Source organism: Megascapheus bottae, chromosome 17 (genome assembly GCF_031878675.1).
Source record: "Megascapheus bottae isolate mThoBot1 chromosome 17, mThoBot2.hap1, whole genome shotgun sequence".
Classification (NCBI taxonomy): Eukaryota; Metazoa; Chordata; class Mammalia; order Rodentia; family Geomyidae; genus Megascapheus; species Megascapheus bottae.
The window spans coordinates 33,780,515-33,804,735 of NC_143525.1; the positions used below are offsets into that span (position 1 = coordinate 33,780,515).

The following is a 24,221-nucleotide window of genomic DNA, read 5'->3' on the forward strand; positions in this document are numbered from 1 at the left end:
AGTCACCTTTTAGCACCCGCTCGTGTGTGTGCGTGCACACATAGACACATGTACCTTCTGCTAAATAGGCTTGAACTCTGGATCTTGAGCATCTATCTGGCTTAGCTTTTTTGCCCCCAGCTAGAGTACTACCAGTTGAACCATAACTCATTTTCAGAGCTTTTTTTGGTGCCTAATTGGAAACAGAAATCTTATTAATTTGTCTATCTGGGCTAACTTTGAACCTCAGTGCCTGTGTCTCAGCCTCTTGAGTTGCTGGAGTACAGGTTTAAGCTACTTTCATGGTCTTTATTCCTCTTTCTTTGTGGGTTGTGGGGTTTGAACTCAGGACCTGGACACTGTCCCTGAACTTTTATACTCAAGGCTAATTCTCTACCACTTTGAGCTACAGTACCACTTCCAGTTTTTTCGTGGCTAATTGGAGATAAGAGTCTCATGGCCCTTCCTGCCTGGGCTGCCTTCAAACTGTGACCATCAGATCTCAGCCTCCTGAGTAGCTAGGATTACAGACATAAGCCACTGGCACTCAGCCCCATACTTTTTGTATATTGTACGTGATCAGATTGATTCCCAACTCCCCATTGACCCTTAAACTATTGTAGAACTGTTTTTGAATACTTCTAACATAATTTATATAACCAGTGTTAGACCAAAGTTGGGGGAAGAAAGTTGTAGGAGTCCCTATTTTTTATTTATTTATTTATTTTTGCCAGTCCTGGACTTGAGCTCAGGGCCTGAGCACTGTCCTTGGACTTTCTCAAGGCTAGAGCTCTACCACTTGAGCCTCAGCACCACTTCTGGCTTTTTTCTATGTATGTGGTACTGAGGAATCGAACCTGGGTCTTCATGCATGCTAGGCAAGCACTTGAACATCTAGGCCAAACTCCTGGCCCCTTTATTTTTTATTTTTTTGAGCACTGTCCTTAGGCTTTCTCAAAGCTAGAGCTCTACCACTTGAGCCACAGCACCACTCCAGCTTTTTTCTATGTGTATAGTACCAAGGATTTGAACCTGGGTCTTCGTGCATGCTAGGCAAGCTCCCAGCCTAGAAGTCCTGTTTTAGAGTATAAATAATAAGTTCAATATCTGAGAATTTGACAAATATAAAATGGTTTGCTAAAAATTCAATGTTGATAGAGACTTTCCTGCCTGGGAGACCCTTATCTCCAATTAACCACCAAAAAACTAGAATTGACGCTGTGGTTCAAAGTAGTAGAGCAGTAGTCTTGAATGAAAGAGCTCAATGACAGCACCCCTGCCCTAAGTTCAAGCACCATGACCACCGCCACCACCACCACCACAATAACAAAAAATACTTGTATAGTCTTAGAGGAACTGGACTTAACAATGCCTGATAAAATATTCATATCAAGGCAAACTTGCATGTATGCAGTTGTCATTTTTGAGATAATATGTTATTGATGATCATTGCCCACATCTCCTAATTGATTTGTGATTGTTTTGTAATGGTCATATGCTCATATGAAAAATGTGGATAAAAGCTGTTTATTTTATTTACCAGTTTTCAAACTAGTGAAGAAGTTTCCTTTATTCTCCAAAAATGTCCAATGAAAAGGATAGTTTAGATTGTGTAGTCTAAACATAGCCTCGCTTTGTAGCCCAGGCTGGCTTTGCTGGGCCAGGAGGCCCATCTCTGTGAAGGATTTTTGCTTTGTTATCTTAGGTATGTATGGATTTTTTTTGAGGGGGTGGGGAAGTCTTGGGGCTTGAACTCAGGTTCTGAACACTGTCCTTGGGCTTTCTCAAGGCTAGAGCTCTATCACTTGAGCCACAGTACCACTTCCAGCATTTTCTAAGTATGTAGTACTGAGGAATCGAACCTGAGTCTTCATGCATGCCAAATTCCTGGCCCTATGGTTGTATTTTGTTTGTTTGGATGTGAGACTTGAACTCTGGGCCTGGACGGTGTCCCTGATGGTTAATTGGAGATAAGAGTCTCACGGACTTTAGTGCCCAGGCTGGCTTTGAACTGTGATCCTCAGATCTCAGCCTCCTGAGTAGCTAGGACTACAGGTGTGAGCCATGGCTCCCAGCTCCAATTGATGTATTTTTTGAGACAGAATTCACCAGACCAGGCTGGTCTTGAACTTGATGTGTAGTTCAGGCTGGTCTAAAACTCATGCCTTAGCCTCTGGAATGCTGGATTTGTTGGTATGTGCCAATGTACCCAGCCTTATTTGTTTTTTGTTTCTTTTTTGTTTTGATTTGTTTCACAGACTTAAGTATACTTAATGTGTGTTAATCCAGTGTAGTTTTTTTTTTTTTTTTTTTTTTTTTTTTTGTGGCTGGGGGTAGGGGGGATTGCCTGTCCTAGGGCTTGAACTCAAGGCTTGAGTGGTATCCCTGTCAAGGCTAGCCCTTTACCAGTTGAAGCACAACCCCATTTCCAGCTTTCTTGGCTGATTTTCTGCCACTTGAGCTATATACCTCCAGTCAACTTTTTTGCTGGTTAATTGGAGATAGAATCTCTCAGAATTTTCTAGCCTAGACTAATTTCCTAGTTCTGAGCTAGGTAGGATTCCAGGTGTGAATCATCAGTGCCCTGCTTGTTATCTTTATTTTTGTTCGCACTGTTTATTCTTTGGTTACTCGGAGCTTAGGTCATTTCTTAAGTTTTCTTGATATAATCATAGTAGTCACTGATAGTCTTTCTTGTTTTCTCATTCTAGACATATTTATTCCCTGCTCCAGATCTGAAATCATCTGCTTCTTTAATGAGTCTTAATTCCTTGTAGCGCTTTAACTGAAAATGATATGCTTATGTGTTAGAGAAATAGATAAAATCATGTTTGTTATTTACTCTTTTGTAGTATGACACACTTCATGCTTTATGACTGTAACATCCACTTCTTCATAAAACATGCCACCTTTCCCATTCTTTCTCTTTCTTTGTTTTCTTTTTTTGTCAGTTGTGGGTCTTGAACTCATCGTGGGCACTGGCCTTGAGATCTTCAACTCACAACCCTACCACTGAGCCACAGCACCACTTCTGGTTTTCTAATGGTTAACTAGAGATAGTTTCAAGGACTTTCCTGCCCAGGGTGGCTTTGAACACTGATCCTCAGATCTCAGCCTCCTGAGTAGCTAGGATTACAGGCATGAGCCATCTGCCTAGTTTCCATTCTTTGTTGTTTTTAAGAAGTGCTTATAACTTGGCACAGTGGCTCATTTACACAGAAAAATCCAGAAGTGGTGCTGTGGCTGAAGTGCTAGAGCACTAGTCTTGAGAAAAACCAAGGATGGTGTTTAGGCCCTGAGTTCAAGCCAAGGAATGGCAAAGAAACAAAAACCACACAAAAAAAGTGCTTATAGAGGTTTTAAGTTCACAAGTTAAGATATTTAAAAAAAAAAAAACTTTTATGAAGCTTGCCTAAATCAAGTGAAATTTTAGTTAACTGATTCAAGCTGGGTATGTTTGTGTTCTGGGCTATTTGTTTTTAACAGTATTAGCATTTAAATTGTCACTAGTAAGCTCTAAAGTTAACACACCATTAAGATGCCTAGGGAAAGTTCATAGCTCCTCAGGTACTATTTTTTTCTATCTATGCAGCCTGCCATTTCTGTGCAATAACAAAGTGTTGATTGCATAATGATGTCTTTCCCACCAAAGGACTGAAAAATGACATAAAGAAGAAGAGCTGGGAAGGTGGCTTAGTGGTTTGCCTAACATGCATGAAGCCCTGGGTTCAGTTTCTCATACCACATAAACAGGAAAAGCCAAAAGTGGCAGAGTGCTAGTCTTGAACAAAACAAGCTTAGGGACAGTGCCCATGTCCTGAGTTCAAGCCCCAAGACTGGCAAAAATAAATAAATATACAAATAATAATGATACAGAGCCCAGCGGGCCATAGCATTATTCCAGCCCTCAGTTTGTTAAGGCAGGAGGATTTTGAGTTTAAATCAAGCCTGACCTGAGATCCTGTTTGAAAAAAGAAAACACAATTGGGAAGTGAAACTACAGAAAATTAGGCTTTCTTTAAATATCAAGGCCTTAGAAATTTGGACTTTGCTTAACTTCTCCCCCCCCTCCCCCAGTCCTGGGGCTTGAATTCAGGGCCTAGGCACTGTCCCTAAGCTTTTTTTTGCTCAAGGTTAGTACTCTATCACATGAGCCACAGTGCCACTTCTGTTTTTTTCTGTTTATGTGGTAGTGAGGAATCAAACCCAGGGCTTCATGCATACTAGGCAAATCACTCTACCACTAAACCACATTTCCAGACTTTGCTTAATTTTTTATGTCAACATACTACTTTGATAACGTATGGTAGTTCTAAAGATGTTTGTATAGAATGATCTTTAAAGAGAAATCAGTGGAGTATTCAGTGTAGTGACTTATTGCAGATCAGGGAAGTAACTTAAGACTAGGATAGCCAATGATATATGAAGTCTGAAAACATAGCTTTTTTTTTTTTTTTTTTTTGGTCAGTCCTGGGGCTTGTACTCAGGACCTGAGCCCTGTCCTTGGCTTTCTCAAGGTTAGGGCTCTATCATTTGAGCCACAGCACCACTTCCAGCTTTTTCCTATATATGTGGTACCAAGGAATTGAACCCAGGTCTCGGGCATACAAGGCAAGTACTCTACCACTAGGCCAAACTCCTGGCACCTAAAAACATAATTATTTTTTGTGGGTTCCCTTTTTACCTGTTTCTTATTTTACCAGTTACTATAAAACAATTTGAAACTTAATTTGACATTTAAGAATTAAGTTCTAATTTTTAATTTTTATCTCTTAAGATTTGAGAAATATTAGAAATAAAAATTTTGTTCTTTGTTGGGTACCAGTGGCTCACTCCTATTAGCATAGCTACTCAGAAGACTGAGATCTGAGGATCACAGTTTGAAGTCAGTCCAGGAAGAAAGTCTATGAAACTTATCTCCAGCCTGAAGCAGAGGTATGGCTCAAGTGGTAGAGTGCTAGCTTCGAGCAAAAAAACTCAGGGACAGAGCTCAGGTTCTTGGGTTTAAACTCCAGGACCGGAAACGGAAAAAAATGACCTTGTACCTCATTGTAATCTATTTATACTTGCTCTATTCCCAGGCACACCATTATTTAGCTTTCCATCACTACAATTTCTAGAGTTTTAGATAGTGGAATCAGCATATATTTTCTATAGTATATATTTTCTCTCCCCAGCCTTTCTTTATATAAATTATTTTGAGATTTATTCTTGTTAGTCTCATTTTCACATCTGTCATGTATAGCATATAGCATACATAGAATAAAGTATGTATACAAATACATATTTCATATTTTTTCTGAACTGTATGAAAGTTGCTGTAAGTTGCTCCTTTCCTCTTGATGTTTAACATATAGTCCCTAAATATAAAGACTTTTTGACTCTTTCTTATGCGATCAGAGTACAATTATCAAATTCAGGAAATTTAATGTTCCTGGAATGATTTTGTTATTGATGTTGTTGGTCATAGGGCTTGAACTCTGGGCCTGGGAGTTGTACCCAAGCTCTTCAGCTCAAGGCTACTGCCCTACCCCTTGAGCCACAATGCCACTTCCAGTGTTCTGGTGATTAATTGGAGATGAGTCTCATGGACTTTAGTGCCCAGGCTGGCACTGAACCACAATCATCAGATCTCAGCCTCCTTAGTAGCTAGGATTACAGGTGTGAGCCACTGAGCCTGGCTCTGGAATGATTTTTTTTGTGAGTTTCTTTTTTTTTTTTTTTGGTCCAATAGTGGGATTTGAACTCAGTATTTGAACCCTTTGCTCACTGACTAATGCCAACAGAGCCATACCTCCCACCCCTTGTTATTTATTGCAATCATTTAGTATACATTTCATATTCTAGTTTATTAGTACCTTAATAATATCCTTGGAATAACATTTCCCCCTTCAGAATTCAGTTTAGGATCATTTAATGTAATATAGACTTTGTTGTCTTTCCTGCCCCCCACCCCCACCCTTTTTGGACACAGGCTCTCCACTATTGCTAAGGCTGGTCTTTTACAGACTTCAGTGATCTTCCCATTTTAGCTTCCCAAGTAGTTAAGCCTTCCAACTAATTTAGAGTTGTATCACAGTATCTGGCTTGTTGCCATTTTTTACAATCTTTACTGTGGAACAGTACACGTCTTTTATGACGTGTACAGTTTTATATAATATAGACCAACTAATAGATGAATTCAGGTTACACAATTAAAATTTTTTTAGGACCGTGAGTATGGCCTAGTGGTAGAGTACTTACCTAGCATGAACGAAGCCCTGGGTTCAATTCCTTGGTACCACATACACAGAAAAGGCCAGAAGAGTGGTACTGTGACTTAAGTGGTAGGGCATTAGACTTGAGAAAGCTCAAGAAAAGTCAATAGGTCCTGAGTTCAAACCTCAGGACTGGCAAAAAAAAAAAAAAGAAGAAGAAGTTATACAATTTTGACTAGAATATTTCAAAACAGTATTATAGTTGTCATAGGTTTATTACATCTGTATTTAACTTGTTTACCCTTTAATTATTATGTTAATTTTGTCTACTTGATTAACATGTTCTCTCTTCTTCTCCCAAAAGGTTACTTGTGTCAGGTACTACTTGTGGTAGCTCACACCTATAATTTTAGGCTGAGATCTGAGGATTGCTGTTTGAACCAAGGCAGGAAAGTCCATTGAGACTCTTATCTCTAATTAACTAGCAAAAAGCTGGTGGTAGAGTGCTACCCTTGAGCAAAAACGGCTCAGGGACAGTTCCCTGGCCCTGAGTTCAAATGCCAAGACCAATGAAAAAGAAAAGTTTCTTTCTCTCTTTCTCTTTCTTCCTCTTTCTTTCCCTCTCTTCCTTCCTTCCTTCCTTCCTTCCTTCCTTCCTTCCTTCCTTCCGTCCGTCCGTCCGTCCGTCCTTCCTTTCCTTCTTTCTTTCTTTTCTTTCTCTCTTTCTTTCTTTCTTTCTTTCTTTCTTTCTTTCTTTCTTTCTTTCTTTCTTTCCTTCCTTCCTTCCTTCCTTCCTTCTTTTCTTTCTTTCTCTTTCTTTCTTTCTTTCTTTCTTTCTTTCCTTCCTTCTTTCCTTCTTTCTTTCCTTCCTTCCTTCCTTCCTTCCTTTCTTTCCTTCTTTCCTTTTCCTTCTTTCCTTCTTTCCTTCTTTCCTTCTTTTCTTCTTTCTTTTTCTTCCTTCCTTCCTTCCTTCCTTCCTTCCTTCCTTCCTTCCTTGCTTGCTTGCTTGCTTGCTTGCTTTCTGTGTGGATCTTGGAGCTTGAACTTGGCCTGAGCACTGTCCCTCAGCTCTTTAGCACGAGGCTACCGCCCCACCTCTGGGCCTGGGTGCTGTTACTACCCTTGAGGCAAGCCCCACTTTCCATTTTCTAGAGGTTAACTGGAGATAAGGGTCTCAAGTTCTTTTGTGCCTGGGATCCTCAGACCATGCCTGGTCTACTTCTTTCCTTTCTATTGTTGATAAAGTTGTGGGAAGGGGGATGTTCTAAAACTATGTAAATATGTTCATTTGGTTCTGGCAACTTGTTTTGAACTGACAGTTCTCTAAGCCAAATTCATTTAAAAGTGCTTTTGAAACTGTTCTTGGCTGATTGATAACATAATTGTTTTCTTTGTGAATAAATGCCAAGACATCTATATAATAGTACATGTTTTCAGAGTAGATTAATCACTGAGCTACAGTGGCACTCTGGCTCAAGTGGTAGTGTGCTAGCTGTGCTAGCCTTGAACTAAAGAGTTCAGGAACAGCACCCAGTCTGATAGTTCAAGCCCCCACCACTGACCCCCCCCAAAAAAAATTACTGAGCATCCTTGTATAATTATCTTTAGCCATTTCTTTATAATGGCATGTAAGAAATGATGGACTCTTCTCTTTTTATAAACTATTCTCTACAGGTGACTAAATTTTAATCTGTAAGAAAGTTTAAATTCTTTGGTGTGTGTGGAGGGGGGGGACTTGGACTTGAACTCTGGGCCTGGTATTGTCCCTCAGCACTTCAGCTCAAGGCTACTGCCCTACTTACTCCTTGAGCCACAGGCCACTTCTGGTTTTCTGGAGATAGGAGCCTCACAGATTTCTAGTGCCTGGGCTGGCTTTGAACCACAATCCTGATATCCCAGCCTTCTGAATAGCTAGGATTATAGGCGTGAGCCATCATGCCAGACTAGTTTAAATTCTCTATACTTACTGTTAGTTTTTATTGCAAAAATTTTTTTCTTTTAGGAAACTAAGATACTCTGGACTAGATTATTATAACGCTGCATATTGAATGTAGCCAAGTTTACTATAAACGTTTATTGAGAAATACTTTTAGTAGACTCCAGAAAATTCTTACCTCTCAATTTCATTCTTTTTAGATGCATCCTTGGAGAATTGTTCACAAAGAAGCCTATTTTTCAAGCCAATCTGGAACTGGCTCAGCTAGAACTGATCAGGTATGGCTTGTGCATGTGTTCTTATATGTCCAGGTATATTAGGTAATGTAATTTTCAAATTTGAACATTTTTCAGGCACTACTAAATGCTTGTCCAGTAAGTTTTCCATGTTTTAGCATAGTCTTCTTGTATTAAAAAGTTACGTTCCAGGCTGGGTACTGTGGCTCATGCCTGTAATCCTAACTAGTTAGGGCACTGAGATCTGAGGATAGTAGTTGAAAGTCAGTCCCGGCATTACAAAGCTTTGAATCTTGAGACTCTTATCTCCAATTAATCTCAGGGAAGTGTGGCTGTGGCTCTAGGGTAGGTTGGTAGCCTTGAGCTTAAGAGCTCAGGGATAGCATCCTGGCCCAGAGTTCAAGCCTTCCCACCCCCCCAAAAAAGTCATGTTTCACATAATTATCTTCTCTCTCTTTTCTGTCATTCATGGGGCTTGAAGTCAGGGCTGAGGGTACTGTGTCTGAGCTATTTTGCTCGAGGCTCAGATCTTGGCCCTCCTCAGTAAACTAGGCATAAGCTACTGGTGCTCAGCTGCTGTGTGTGTGTGTGTGTGTGTGTGTGTGTGTGTGTTCAGATCTTGGCCCTCCTCAGTAAACTAGGCATAAGCTACTGGTGCTCAGCTGCTCCGTGTGTGTGTGTGTGTGTGTGTGTGTGTGTGTGTGTGTGTGTGTGTGTGTGTGTGTGTGTGTTTATGCCTGCTTGCTCACTACAGTCTTAGGGCTTGAGCTTAGGGCCTGGACTCTGTCCTTGAGCTTCTTTTGGTGCTAGCATTCTACCACTTGAACCACAGCTCCACTTCTGGCTTTTTTTTTTTTTTTTTTTTTTTTTTTTTTGCCAGTCCTGGGGCTTGTAATTAGACCACTTCTGGCTTTTTCTGTGTATGTGGAACCGAAGAATCAAACCCAGATCTTTGTGCATCCTAGGCAAGTATTCCATCACTAGCCAACACTCCCTGTCCCTTCTGGCTTTTTTTTTTTTTTTTTTTTTTGTGATTAGAGATAAGAGTCTCATGGACTTTTCTACCCTGGCTGACTTCCATCCAAGATCCTCAGATCTCAACCTTCCAAGTAGCTGTGATTGTAGGCATGAGCCACTGACACCTGGCTAGGTGCTCTGATTTTTGCCATAAGATCTTGCTTTTTGTCCAGCTCATTCTGAACTTCAGTCTTCCTCTTTGTGTTTCCCACAATAACTAGGTATCAGATGTATACTATCACACCCAGCTTTTTCTGTTGAGATGGAATCTTGTGAATGTTTTAACTCGGCTGGCATGTAACTAAGATCCTTCTGATCTTAGTCTTTCATATAGCAAGTACACACTACTACATCTGGCATTGAGATAGGGTCTTGAGGACTTACCTGTTTGGCTTCAAACCTTGATTTTCCCAATTTCTACTTCCCACGTAGTTATGACAGACATGAGGAACAAGAACTTGGCTTGTAGAATTTTTTCCTTTTGTTTTTGGTGATACTGGTATTTGAACATGGTGCTGTTTACTTGCTAGGCAGGCACTTTACCACTTGAGCCATGCTACAAATCATTGCAGACATATAATTTTATCATAACTATTTAAGGGGTTGCACAGAGGGGTTACCATTTGTATAATTCAGATAATATGTACATTTTTCTCTTTGGTACAGTATCACTCCTTCCTTTGCTTTTCCTGTTTCTCTTTCCCATCCTTGCCCAGAAGTTGCATAGTTCGTTTTCTACATGGTATATACTGAATACCATAATTTCATTTGTTCATCCTTCCTCTCCCCCTTCTATGCCGCTCCATTGTTCCTCCTAAAAAGCATAAAAAGGAAAAAGAAAGCACATAGAAACAATATTGCCAACAACATATAAATAACCCATGTTGTAGACATTTAACTCACTATTGTAGTTAAACTCTCAATTTAAAAAGCTTTTAGTCTTCTCTTACTTTTCCTTGTTAGTAGGGACTTAAAGGAAATCAATACTAAATAGAATAAAATTAGTAATGAATATCTGTGTGGAGAGTTGAAAACATGTTTTACAAAGCAAATAATATTAATTACTTTGGATTGTTATGCCTGTATTTTCTCTTATTATCTTGTTATCAACTGCCTCTTCCGCCTTACTGAGGATTAAACCCAGGGCTTCATGCTTTCTAGGCCCAAACTCTACTAGTTGAGCTGTGTCCCATCTTCTGCAACCAATACTTTCTATACTATTCCTTCTGCCCTTAAAGTAATAAGGTCATATTTCCCCTTTCTGCATGCCCTCTAATCTAGTGATCAAAGTTTTCCCCAGTAATAATTTCTGCTGCTAGAACATTCAGAATTTATGATGCTGACTCACTTTGCTCTTGTTTCTTGTTTTGTTTTCAGCCGTCTCTGTGGTAGCCCTTGTCCAGCTGTGTGGCCTGATGTCATCAAACTGCCCTATTTCAATACCATGAAACCTAAGAAGCAATATAGAAGGCGCCTACGAGAAGAATTCTCTTTGTGAGTTTGGCAGAAATGTACATTTCTTGTCTGTGTCTAGCTTATGCTTTGGGACTTTTGTTTTGTTTTGTTGTTATGGAACTTGAATTCTTAGCCTGGGTGCTGTTCCTGAGCTCTTCAGCTCTAGGCTTTTCCTCTACTACTTGAGTCACAGCACCACTTCCTGTTTTGGGATCTTTTAGGGCTTAGTGTTGTCTCAGTTAGTTATAGCTAATACTTTATTTATTTTTGCTAGTCTTGGGCTTAAACTCAGGGCCTGAGCATTATCCTTGGGCTTTTTCAAGGCTAGCACTCTACCTCTACCACTTGAGCCACAACACCATTTTTGGCTTTTTCTGTGTTGAACCCAGGGCTTTGTGCATGCTAGGCACGCATTTTTTTAAAGTAACCATTTGTCATTTTTTTCTTCTAAAGGCTTTTGGTACTTAAAGGACTATTATATTTTGAACAATATTTAAACCTCTTTATAGACTTTTTGATCTTCCCAAGGAAAAGAGAACAGAACTTTTGGCTTCATGTTTTTTACTCATATTGTAGTATTTCTTAAATCTATGTGGGAGCTAATATGTTTGCTTGCATTAGCCAACTTCTAGCTCTTTTTCTTAGTTTTATTTGGAGATAGAAATTCAGAGATCTTTTTGATGCAAAGTTAACAGGTTTGAGAACAATGAAGTCATTGTGACCCTAGGCTTTCTTTTGTTTCTTTCTACAGCATACCTTCAGCTGCACTTGATTTACTGGACCACATGCTGACATTAGATCCTAGCAAGCGTTGCACAGCTGAACAGACCCTACAGAGTGACTTCCTAAAAGATGTGGAACTCAGCAAAATGGCTCCTCCAGAGTAAGTGCTGGTGGCCTTGTAGTGACCTTATTCCTCTGCATAAGCCTCAGAGGATGAGGAAACTCAATATATCTTTATAAGAACTGCAAATCACTAAGTCCCAATGGATAGATGTCCTTGAGTATTACATCTGATAAGGGGGTTTGTTTTATTGTTTTACAAAGGTTGAGTATTACATCAAAATTTAAAAGGAAGGAGAGAAGGAGAAAGAGAAATGGAACTGTACTAGCCTAAAGCAAAAAAGTTCAGGAAAACTGTACAGTCCCTGAGTTCAAACCCTTTGACTAGCAACCATTATTTTTTTTAAATAAAGGAAAAGAGGAAGGGAGGGAGAGAGGGAAATTTAAAAAAAGGGCTGGGACTTTGGCCTACCATGCTTGCCTACCATGCATGAAGACCTGGGTTCCTTGGTACCCCATACATAGAAAAAGCCAGAAATGATGCTGTGGATCAAGTAGTAGAGCTCTAGCCTTAAGAAAGCCCAAGGATAGCGCTTAGGCCTTGAGTTCAAGCATTGAGACCTGAAAAAAAAATAAACAAACATACACACAGACCACCTACTTGGGAGGTAAATATCAAGAGGATCATGGTTCTAGCCAGCTTGGGCAAAAAGATTTTTGCCAGTCCTGGGGCTTGAACTCAGGGTCTCAATACTGTCCTTGGGCTTTCCTTAAGGCTAGCACTCTACCACTTGTGCCACAGCACCACTTCCAGCTTTTTCTGTGTAAGTGATACCAAGGAAATTGAACCAGGGTCTTTGTGCATGCTGAGGAAGCACTCTACCACTAGGCCAAACTCCTGGTCCACAAAGTTTCTGAGACCCTGGGCTCAGTAAGACTGGCTGGGCTCAATGATGAATGTCTGTTAATCATTACAGTTATACAAGAGACTGAGATTGAAAGTATTGAGCTTTCCAGCCAGCCCTGGCAAAATGTTTTAGAGGCCCTATCTCCACAAAAAAAGCTGTGCACACTAGTGTGTACTTATTACCCTAGCTATCTTCAAAGCATAATTAAGAGGACCCTGGTTCCAGCCTGCTTGGGCAAAAAGTGACACTATATCTCAAATAATAAGATCAAAAAGAGTTGCAGGGCCCGGGAGTTTGGCCTAGTGGTAGAGTGCTTGCCTAGCATGCACGAAGACCCTGGCTCAATTCCTCGGTACCACATACATAGAAAAAGAGCCAGAAGTGGTGCTGTGGCTAAAGTGGTAGAGCTCTAGCCTTGAGAAAACCCAAGGACAGTGCTCAGTGCCTTCCTTACCAAGAACTGTGTTCAAACTCTAGTACCTCAAAGAAAGAAAGGGGCAGAAGGAAGGGAGGAAAGAAAGACAAGTGTGTTTTAAAGAAATGTATAGGTTACTAGTAGGAAGTAACTGTAAATCTCCAAAGAAATGTCCAAATTTGTCTATTCACTAGAATTTTGGTGCAGTAAATATGGTTTAAAATACATTTCATGGAAATGAGAATTTTTGTCACGGATTCTTCTCTTTCTTTCTTTCTTTTTTTCTTTCTTTTTTTTTTTTTTTTTTGGACAGCTCCACTTCTAGCTCTTTCTGTATGTGATACAGGGCTTCATACATGCCAGGCAAGGTGGCCACTGAGCCACCTTCCTAGCCCATCATGGAAATATTGTACTAAGATCTGACCTGTTTGAGCTATTTGCACTATCAAGTATGGTGAAGTCAGAAAATATACCAAATAATAAATAATGCTAAATGCTATACATGAAAATTTTAATAACTACTCATGGAGACTCATAGAATGTGTAACAAGAGGAAGAACCAGTTTTCAATCCCCACAGACTGGATAACACATATGATTTTGCAAAGGTAGTTTATAGTATATTTATATGGTTGCAAGATTTAAATTGCCACCCTTCCTCGATTTTTGTAATGATTACTAAACCAGCCTCTGCTTTATTTATACTTAGCTGAAGCTCTACCAATAAAGTTCTCTTTTATGGGGCCAGGAGTTTGGCCTAGTGATAGAGTGCTTGCCTAGCATGCACGAAGACCTGGGTTTGATTCCTTGGTACCACATACATAGAAAAAGTTGAAGTGATACTGTGGGTCAAGTAGCAGAGCTCTAGTCTTGAGAAATCCCAAGGACAGTGCTTGAGGCCTTGAGTTCCAGCCCCCAGGACTGGCAAATTTTAAAAAAAAATTCTCTTTTAGTCCTATTATGTCAAGAAAGAATAATGTTTGATTAGAATATGGAAATGTATATGACACGTATATCCTTAGCTTTAGCAAGATCCTTATTTTTCACTGTATGTTTTAAACTTTTGGACTTTTATTTCCTCAGACTACCATCTACCATGATATATTCATTCATTCACTGATCATAGGGCTTAAACTCACGTGCCTGGGAACTAACCCTAAAGCTCTTTTTGCTCCAGGTTAGGGCTCTACCACTTTGAACCACAGCTCCACTTCTGGTTTTCGGGTAGTTAATTGGAAATAAGGGTTCCATGGACTTTCATGCCCAGGCTGGCTTCAAACTGCAGTGCTCAGATCTTAGCTTCCTAATTAGCTAGAATTACAGGCATGAGCTACTGCTCCCGCTACCACAATAGTTTTATACTGCTGTTATTTACTTACTAAGTTGTCTTTATTCTTTTCACTTCCCATATTCTTTTGCCTTCCCCATTTTAATCCTTTGTCCTTCCATTTACTCACTATCACATTTCCCTTTGTTTTGTCTTTTTCTAGCCTCCCTCGCTGGCAGGATTGCCATGAATTGTGGAGTAAGAAACGGCGACGACAGCGACAAAGTGGTGTTGTGGTAGAAGAGCCACCTCCACCGAAAGCCTCTCGCAAAGAAACTACCTCAGGGATAACTGCTGAGCCTGTAAAGAACAGTAGCCCAGCACCACCACCACAGCCAGCTCCTAGCAAAGTGGAGCCTGGGGCTGGGGATGCAATAGGTCAGTGCTAGAATGGAACCTTTGTGCCTTTTTTTTCCCTTGCCAGTCCTGGGGCTTGAACTCAGGACCTGAGCACCATCCCTGAGCTTCTTTTGCTCTACCACTTGAGCCACAGCACCACTTCTCTGTGTATGTGGTAACCAAGGAATCAAACCCAGGGCTTAATGTATGCTAGGCAAATACTCTAGCACTAGGCCACATTCCCAGCCCACTTTGAGCTTTTATTAATCAGATTTTGGCAGATTTTGGAAGTCAGGTGCAAGGAATGGATGTACCAATATATTTTATTTTTTATTCAGTGGAGTATTAGAAAAGAGGTTAATATTTTCATGGGGAGAAGGTAAAGCTATGTTTATACAGGTTCAAAAAGTCTATACCATTTTTCTTTGAAAAAAGAAAAACTATCTCAGTTATGTGTGGGATAAATGACATAGATAAGCTAAGTAAGCAAGTTTTAATTTAAGGTTAATTCACCCATGGTTTTATAGCACATAAAATTTATAGCACCATTTGTATTACATTAAGTAAAATCTTAGAATCCAATGATATCAAATCACAGTTGTAAAATGTCAGTTCTATAGATTGTTACTTGATCTAAATATTCCAAAACATATTTGACAGGGCAGGAAGACTCTTATCTCCAGTTAATTATCATAAAACCAGAAGTGGCACTGTGGCTCCAAATGGTAGAACCCTAACCTGAAGTGAAAAGCTCAGGGGCAGCACCCACACTCTGAGTTCAAGCTCCATAAGCCAAATAAACAAACAAACAAACAAAGCTAGGCGCCAGTGGTTCATGCCTGTATTCCTAGCTACTCAGAAGGCTGTGAGGTCTGAGGATCAAGATTCAAAGCCTGCCTGGACATGAAAGACCAGGACACTCTTATTTCCAGTTAACCACCAAAAAACTGGAAGTGGCATGTGGCTCAAGTGGTAGAGCTCAGGAACAGTGCCCAGGTCCAGAGTTTAAGCAAAAAACAAAAAAACTACAAGATTCTTACCTTCAATTAGCCAGCAAGTAAAAGAAGCCAGAACTGAAGTTGTAGTTTAATTTGGTAGAGAGCCAATTGTTAATGAAAAAATCAACTAATAGGCTGATACCCTAAAGTCAAGCCCCAATACCAGCACAAAAAAAGGAAAAAAAAAAATCATTAAAAAACATTCTCAGGGGCCGGGAGGTTGGCCTAGTGGTTAAAGTGCTTGCCTAGCATGCATGAAGACCCGGGTTCAATTTCTCGGTACCTCATACATAGAAAAAAGCCGGAAGTGGTGCTGAAGCTCAAGTGGTAGAACTCTAGCCTTGAGAAAGTCCAAGGACAGTGCTCAGGCCCTCAACTCAAGCCCAGGACTGGCAATAAATAAATAAATAAATAAGTAAGTAAGTAAGTAAGTAACTAAATAAAAATAAAAAACACTCCCAGGGCCGGGAGTTTGGCCTAGTGGTAGAGTGCTTGCCTAGCATGCATGAAGACCTGGGTTCGATTCCTCGGTACCACATACATATAAAAAAGCAGAAGTGCTGAGGCTCAAGTGGTAGAGCTCTAGCCTTGAGAAAGTCCAAGGACAATGCTCAGACCCTGAGCTTAAGCCCAGAACTGGCAAAAAAAAACAAATACTCTCAAACAACTGGCAGAACATGGGGTATGAAGCATCTGAATTCTCAAAATCTTCTCTGATTTTTTTTTTTTCTTTTTAGCAATGCTGAGGTTTGAACATGAGGCATTGTATTTGCTAGGCAAGCATTCTTCCCCTGAATCACATTTACATCTTTAGCCTTCTGGCAAGTGCATGCCTGCGTGCTCGTGCGCATGCATCCATGCATGTGTGTTGCTAAGGTTTAAACTCAGAGCCTGGGTGTTATTCCTTAGATTTTTGCTCAAGGCTAGTGCCATACCACAGCTTCACTTCTGGAGCTTTGGTGGTTAATTGGAGTTAAAAATCTTTTGTTCTTTCCTGCTCTGCTGACTTTGAACTGTGATCCTCAGATCTCTGTCACTTGAGTAGCTAAGATTACAAGTGTGGGCCACCAGCACCTTGCTCTTGGTAATTTGTTTTTATTTGTTGAGTAGCATGGCGGGGTTGGTCTTCGAACTTGATCTCAGGGCCTGGGCACTGTCCCAGAACTTTTTTGCTCAAGGCTAATGCTCTATTACTTGAAGCCACTGTTTTCTGGTGCTTAAATGGAGATCAGAGTCACATGGAATTTCCCACCTGGGCTGGCTTTGAGCCACAATCCTCAGATCTTAGTCTCCTGGGTAGCTAGGATTTCAAGCATGAGCCACAGGCGCCTGGTTTGTAATTCTTTTTTATTTTTTTTGCCAGTCCAAGGGCTTGAACTCAGGGCCTGGACACTGTCCTTGAACTGCTTTTATTCAAAGCTAAGCACTCTGACACTTGAGCCATAGCACCACTTCCAGCTTTCTCTGCTAAGGAATCAAACTGGGTCTTTGTACATGCGAGGCAAGCACTCTAGGCCAAATAGGCCAAATGCCCAGCCCATAATTCTTTTTTCTTTTCTTTTTTTTTTTTTTGCCAGTTCTGGGCCTTAACTCAGAGCCTGAGCACTGTCCTTGAGCTTTCTCAAGGCTAGGGCTCTACCACTTGAGCCACAGCACCACTTCCAGCTTTTTCTATGTATGTAGCACCGAGGAATTGAACCTGGGTCTTCATGCATGCTAGGCAAGCACTCTACCACTAGGCCAAACTCCCAACCCCCATAATTCTTAATGCATAGTAAGCATTGAAGTATTATCAGCCTTGAGGTTGGTAAAGTGCCAGCCAAAAAGCAAAATGTCAGGTACTAAGTTCAAGTCATAGTGTTAGAAGAAAAATAATTACCAGCATTGAAGAATGTGAATAAAAGGCAATCACTTTTAGATACAGTGAAGAGATATTTTTAGTTAATCCTTATATTTTAAACAAAACTAAATAACTGACAACAAGGCAACATGAAAGTTCATTAGGCACCTGTACTCACAAGTATAATCCTATCTACCCAGGAAGCTGAAATCTGAGGATTGTGGTTGTAAGCCAGCCTGGGTAGAAAAGTCTGTGAGACTGTTAGTTTTTTTAATTAATCAACAAAAAAAAATTTTAATGGAGTTGTGGCTCAAGTGATAGAGCGCCAGTGTTGAAAAAAGAGCTAAAGGACAGCACCCTATCTCTGAATTCAAGCCCCAGTTTAGCAGCACAAAAAAAAAAGAAAGAAAGAAAGAAAGAAAGAAAGAAAGAAAGAAAGAAAAGAAATCAAAACAAGAAAACCTGAAAGTTTGTTTTTGAGTTGTTGTCAAAGAAAGCAATGGTTTCTTGCCCTGCCTATCTTCTTACATTTGCTCCACTGTCTCCCCACAGGCCTTGGTGACATCACACAACAGCTGAATCAAAGTGAACTGGCAGTGTTATTAAATCTGCTACAGAGCCAAACAGACCTGAGCATCCCTCAAATGGCACAGCTGCTTAACATCCATTCCAACCCAGAGATGCAACAGCAGCTGGAAGCCCTAAACCAATCCATCAGTGCCCTGACGGAAGCTAGTTCTCAGCAGCAAAACTCAGAGCCCATAGCCCCAGAGGAATCTTTGAAGGAAGCACCCCCTGCACCAATTGTCCTCCCTTCAGCAGAACAGACGACCCCTGAAGCTTCAAGCACACCAGCTGACATGCAGAATATGTTGGCAGTTCTCTTGGGTCAGCTGGTGAAAACCCAGGAGCCAGCAGGCAACCTTGAGGAAAACAACAGTGACAAGAATAGTGGGCCACAGGGGCCTCGAAGAACTCCCACAATGCCACTGGAGGAGGCAGCAGGTAAACAGAGCGGTCATGAATCTCATTGAGCAGGTGCTTTTGATCCTCTTAAAAATCTCTAACATCTTTTCACATCAATGGCCTCGGTTTCAGATTTTCTGTAACCCAGTCTACAGGAGAACATAGCACCAAGCGATGTATTCCTTGTCAGTTTTTAAGTCTCAAAGCATCTTTAATATACCAATTATTTTTCAATTCCTAGGATTGTAGGTAAGTAAAAGCCTTGTCAAGGAAATTAGAACCATGGTTACTGTTACTTTTTAAGCAATGTGTGTGCCAGCTAGTCCTACAAAATCTGCCTTCTTAACAAACCATTATCAGATTGTATTTCTTTACATCTAGTGGAGTGGATATAGGATACCAGAGTATTGGTTGGAAGAAAACTTTAATAAAATATCTTTTGAGTTTCTGAGCATAATTTGGGAATTGATCTAAGTAGATAATTAACATTGTCCCATTTCTTTCCAAAAAAATAACAAACATTATTTATTTAAATCTGTGTTTCTGAAAGAGTCGATGGAATGGACCCCAATCAAAGTGTAAACATTATAAGAAAGAAAAAAGAAAAGAGGGACTGGTTTATATCTTTGTCTCATATGACCAGAACACAGAGTTTATTAGAGGGAAAAGAAGTTTAAGGTCTATAATCCTGATTCATAATCTGTTTGCAAAATCTTCCATTCCTGAAACTGTTCAATTCCCTGAAATTATTGTCAGTGAAGACTCCCATGAATTGAGGAAGAATCACAAGAATTGAAGAGGTATACTAACCTTCACCTTTAGAATCTTGCTTTCATATGAGATGGTATAGGAAATATATGCTTTATTTCAATGATAGAATGCCAAGGGCATAAGCTATTTTTAAAATGTAAGGGTTTTTTAAATTGGAAGATAATTAGTAAAATTAACCCCTGACTTACGGACGTGAAAATTATGGTTCAAAAGTTTAAATATGTCCTACCTATGATCCTTCTGTGATTATTAGCAGAAGCAAAAATTAAATCTTGGGTGTTCATAGTTTTTATTCACTTTACCACTCTCATTTATTCTAAGTATTGTTAGGAGATTCAAGGACAAAGGGTAAGAAAAGGCTATCTAGAATTAAAGAAAGCCTTCTTTTCTCATTTCTCAAATTCTTATTCTTTCATCCGGTCCCTCTCCTAGAAATCTAGTTCTAATAAAACGTCTGAAAGAAGAAAAAAAAAAAAAAAAGCCAGGAGCTGATGGCTTACACTTGTTTTATTTATAATCCTAGCTGCTCGAAAAGCTGAGATCTGAGGATTGATGTTTGAAGCTAGAATGGGCTAGAAATCCATATGATTTTTTTTTAACCTCTAAAAAGAAGTGAAGCTATAGCTACAGTGGTAGAGTGCTGGCCTTGAACAAAATAGTTCAAATCCCTGGGCAGGCACCAAAATAAAATAAAGTCTGAAAGAAGTTGGTGGAACAAAAGAACAAAGAAATTTACCCAATAATTGATCCAAGGAGCTATCAGCCACATGATGAAATTGAAGTAAAACTAAATGCTGACCTATGGCCAGATGTCATTGTATATACTTTTTAAGAAGAATACAAAAATGCCACAACTGGATTATCTAATTGGTGTTCTACAGGGTTTCTTTTTTCTTTTTTTTTGCCAGTCCTGGGCTTGAGCTCAGGGCCTGAACACTGTCCTTGGCCTTTCCTGAAGGCTAGTGTTCTACCCTGAGCCACTGCACCACTTCTGGCTTTTTCTATGTATGTGGTACTGAGGAATCGAACCCGGGTCTTCATGCTTGCTAGGCAGGCACTCTACCACTAGGCCAAACTCCCAGTCCCTCTACGGGGTTTCTTATGCACCCCAGGCTGGCCTAAAACTCACAGGGTAGCACAGGCTAGTCTCAAAATCCCAATCCTCTTGCTCCTGTCTGGCAAGTATGAGACTATAGGCAGTGTTTGTTTCTTCCCTAACATCTCTTAGCGATTTCACTATTCATTTGCACTTCCAGCAGAGGGCACATTATATAAACTAGAAAAAGGGACAGTCTGTCAGACTAGCTGTTTAGCAGTTCTGTACTTGTTAGAAAAGGGTAATGATTGAACTCAAATGAATCAAGAAGCTTTTAAAGTTATTTTTACCTTTCACTAGTATAGAATTAGTGAGAATTGGCAACATTAACATTTTAAATCTGACAGTATGAATAGCTTATATTTGAAGAAATTTTATAATTATTTACAGTCCATCTACTTTTCTGTTTGGAACAAATTTTTTTATCCACATGAAAGAATATGAGCCCAAAAATTAGTTATGTTGAAACTTAGGGCTGACAGCATGGTTCAAGTTACAAAGCAAGTTGTTTTTTTTTTAATTAGAGTTATTTTTCAGAAAAGTACTCTAATGAGTGCTGTATCCTGAGTTCAGTCCTCAACAAACTTTAGCTATTTATATAAAAGGCAGACTTTAAACATGGAAACCTGTATAGATTTGCCCATTTTAAAAATTAATTCCCATGTTTATGAAACCTGATGTTCCATTTTATGTAAAGACAGTCTCAAAAAATACTTTTTCTTTTGATGGTCATGGGGCTTGAACTCAGGGCCTGGGTGCTATGCCTGTCTTTTTTTTTCTTCCCCAGTCCTACATCCTGAATTCAAGACCTGGGCTTTGTCCTTGAGCCTGTCTATGCTCAAGGTTAGTACTCTGCCACGTGAGCCACAGTACCACTCTGGCTTTTTCTGTTTATGTGGTACTGAGGAATCAAACCCAGGGTTTCATGCATGCTGGGAAAAGACTCTACCACTGAGCCACATTCCCAACCCATCCCTGAGCTTTTGTACTCAAAGTGAGTCCTCTACCATTTTGAGCCACAGCTCCACTTCAGTTTTCTGGTGGTTAATTGGAGGTAATAATCTCATGGCCTTTCCTGCCTGGGCTGGCTTTGAACCATGATCCTCAAATCTCAGCCTCCTGAGTAGCTAGGATTACAGACATTAGCTGCCAAAGCCTGGCCAAAAATACTTTTTTTTTTGTCTGTTGTGGGACTTGAACTATGGGTATGAGTGTTGTCCTTGAGCTCTTTACTTTAGCTCAAGGCTAGCATTCTACCACTTGAGCCACAGTACCACTTCCAGTTTTCTGGCAGTTAATTGGGCATAAGAGTCTCATGGACTTTTGTGCCCAGGCTGACTTGAACCAGGATCCTCATATCTCAGCCTTCTGAGTAGCTAGGATTACAGGCATGATCCACCAGCATCCGGCCCAAAAGTACTTTTTGTTGTCTTTAAATGATGTTTAAAATGGTAGTGGGATTTAAATTCAGCTTTACACATGCTAGACCAGGTACTCTACCACTTGAACCATGCCTGTAGTCCTAATGTTCAGAGCTAAAGGCTCTGAAATGCCTATGGTCTAATTACCCTATCTTTTCCAGGATATCTAGCCTCCAAGTTAGGAATTTTCAATGGCTTTTTCTTTTCCAGGACTCAGGTTTGAACTCAGTTAGCATTCTACCATTTGAGCCATACCCCAGCCCTTCCCTTCTCTCTCCCTCCCTTTCCCCCTTTTCTTTCTATCTATCTATCACCTCTCTTGTTTCTTTTCTTTCTTTTTTTGTGCCAGTACTAGAACTTGAAGTTAGGTCCTGGACACTGTCCCCAGCTTTTTTCTTAAAGTTAGCATTCCACCACTTGAGCCAAAGCTCTACTTCTGACTTTTGATGGTTACTTGGAGATGAGAGTCATATAGACTTTTCTGTCTAAGCTGGCTTTCAGTTATGATCCTCTGATTTTTACTTCCTCAGTAGCTAGGATTGCAGGTATGAGCTACCAGCACCTGGCTACCTTTTTTCTCATGAGTTATTTTTCGGGTAGAGTCTCATATTTTTTACCTGGGCCAGCCTCAGATCTACTACCTATCACCTCCCACATATCTGGGATCACAGACATATACTACCACAATTGGCTTGCTGTTGTGATGGGGTCTTGCTCTTTTTTGCTGGAGCTAGTCTCAAACTGTGATTCTCCTGATCTCTACCTTCCAAGTATCTTAAATTACAGGTGTTAATAAATGCTACAGTTTCTATAGCAAATTTTTGTTTTCCTCTGCTAACCAGCCAATAAACAAGTAACTTAGTAGGGACTACATCTGAAGTGACCAACTCATCTCTGGACTGGCCTGTTTTAAAACAGCTGGCAACCTGGAAGCCCCCTTCAGTTCTAGAAACATTGAAAATGTTGATTACCTTACTTGTATATTTACATATAGCACCTAACTTATTATTGTTATAATATTTCACAGCCTTAAATTTTTGTGTTTTTAGAGTACTTTCATCTGTATACTTAGGAAATCAAACTTATTTACTGATTGTCTTTGCAAAACATAAATTTTCTGAAAAAGTATCTAATTGTGGGCTGGAAGTGTGGCCTAGTGGTACAGTACTCGCCTAGCATGCATGAAGCCCTGGGTTCAATTCCTTGGTACCACATACACAGAAAAAGACAAGTGGCAGAGCGCTAGCCTTGAGCAAAAAGTGTCCAAGGACAGTGCCCAGGCCCTGAGTTAAAGCCCCAGGACTGGCAAATAAATGAATAAGGTGTGTGTGTGTGTGTGTGTGTGTGTGTGTGTGTGTGTGTGTGTGTGTGTGTGTGTGTGTGTGTGTATAAAATTGTAGTTAAAAACTATGGTTTATGGTTTCAAAGCTGGTCACAGTATATCATGATAGCCTTGTAATTCTAGCTACTCAGGAGGCTGAGATCAGAAGATCAAGGTTCAAAGCCAACCCAGGGACTAAAATCCTTAAGACTCTTACCACTAGAACACCAGAAGTGGAGCTGTGGCTGTAGAGGTAGGATGGTAGCCTTGAGCTGAAAAGCTCAGGGACAATGCCCAGGCCCAGAGGTAGGGTGGTAACCTTGAGCCAAAGAGCTCAGGGCAGCTCCCAGGCCCAGAGTTCAAGCCCCACCACCAACCAAAAACAAACAAACAACAACAACAAAAAACTTTATGGTTTCTCTAATTCCTTTATACCACTAGCTTAGATAATAGAAGAATGGTTACATGGATATGCTTCTGGGAGAAAGAATATTTGGTTATTTGGGAGCTAGAATTAAAACATTAAACCTTTTCTTTAGAAGGTTCACTTCCAATTATCTAAAGGCACTGTTCTTAACTATGCTCTGTCTCAGTGGTTTTGTATGTTCTCAAACTCACGCCATATTACATCTCTGCTCTCCTATAGTGGTAGGCATTCATTATCACATAAGTGATTGTGACCATTAGGCAAATTTAGACAGCAATGAAAATAGAAAATCTAGGAAGTGATTTAAGAAGACAGGTTTTTATAAAGACTGAGTTCAGTTGTTTAATACATTTCTCAATACTAATTTCTTATCTCTAGAATAAACATGTTTATCTACAACCCAATTCTGTATGACATCATTTAAAATGATTTTCTTTCATAGCATGATAAAATGCAAAGGTAGGAAAAATGCAAAATAGAACATTATCATAGATTAGTTTTTATAATTATTGTAACCTAAGAAGTTTAATGTCAGCACAACAGTTATTATTTTCTTGCGAATGTAATTCCAAGGAGAGATGACTGAAGTCTGGAGAAGCCAGTGTGTTTTTATATCAGAAGGAATGAAAAGTTTTTACTTTTATTTCATCTTTCCTATGTGTTTTAATTTGTATTTCAAGAACCTTATATTATCAAATATTCTGTAAATGTGTTAATCAGTGAAGTTCCATTCAAGGTCTCCGTTGCACAGGAAAACAATGTCATAGGAATATGACCACAGAATGCATAT

At 39.9% G+C, this 24,221-nt stretch overlaps 1 protein-coding gene across 9 annotated transcripts in view; it reads left to right on the top strand.

The window, feature by feature from the left end:
• The window catches only part of Cdk12 (cyclin dependent kinase 12), a 111,218-nt gene that overhangs the window by 39,002 nt on the left and 47,995 nt on the right, over positions 1 to 24,221 (top strand). For all 9 annotated transcript variants that reach the window (XR_016538346.1, XR_016538347.1, XR_016538345.1 and 6 more), the window contains 5 exons: positions 8,313 to 8,390; positions 10,743 to 10,859; positions 11,572 to 11,703; positions 14,416 to 14,630; positions 17,982 to 18,434. Coding sequence is in view for 4 of the 9 variants with exons in the window: in XM_090350760.1 (XP_090206886.1) it covers positions 8,313 to 8,390; positions 10,743 to 10,859; positions 11,572 to 11,703; positions 14,416 to 14,630; positions 17,982 to 18,434 (995 nt within the window). In the remaining 5 variants the exon portion in view is untranslated. The remainder of the gene's footprint in view (positions 1 to 8,312; positions 8,391 to 10,742; positions 10,860 to 11,571; positions 11,704 to 14,415; positions 14,631 to 17,981; positions 18,435 to 24,221) is intronic.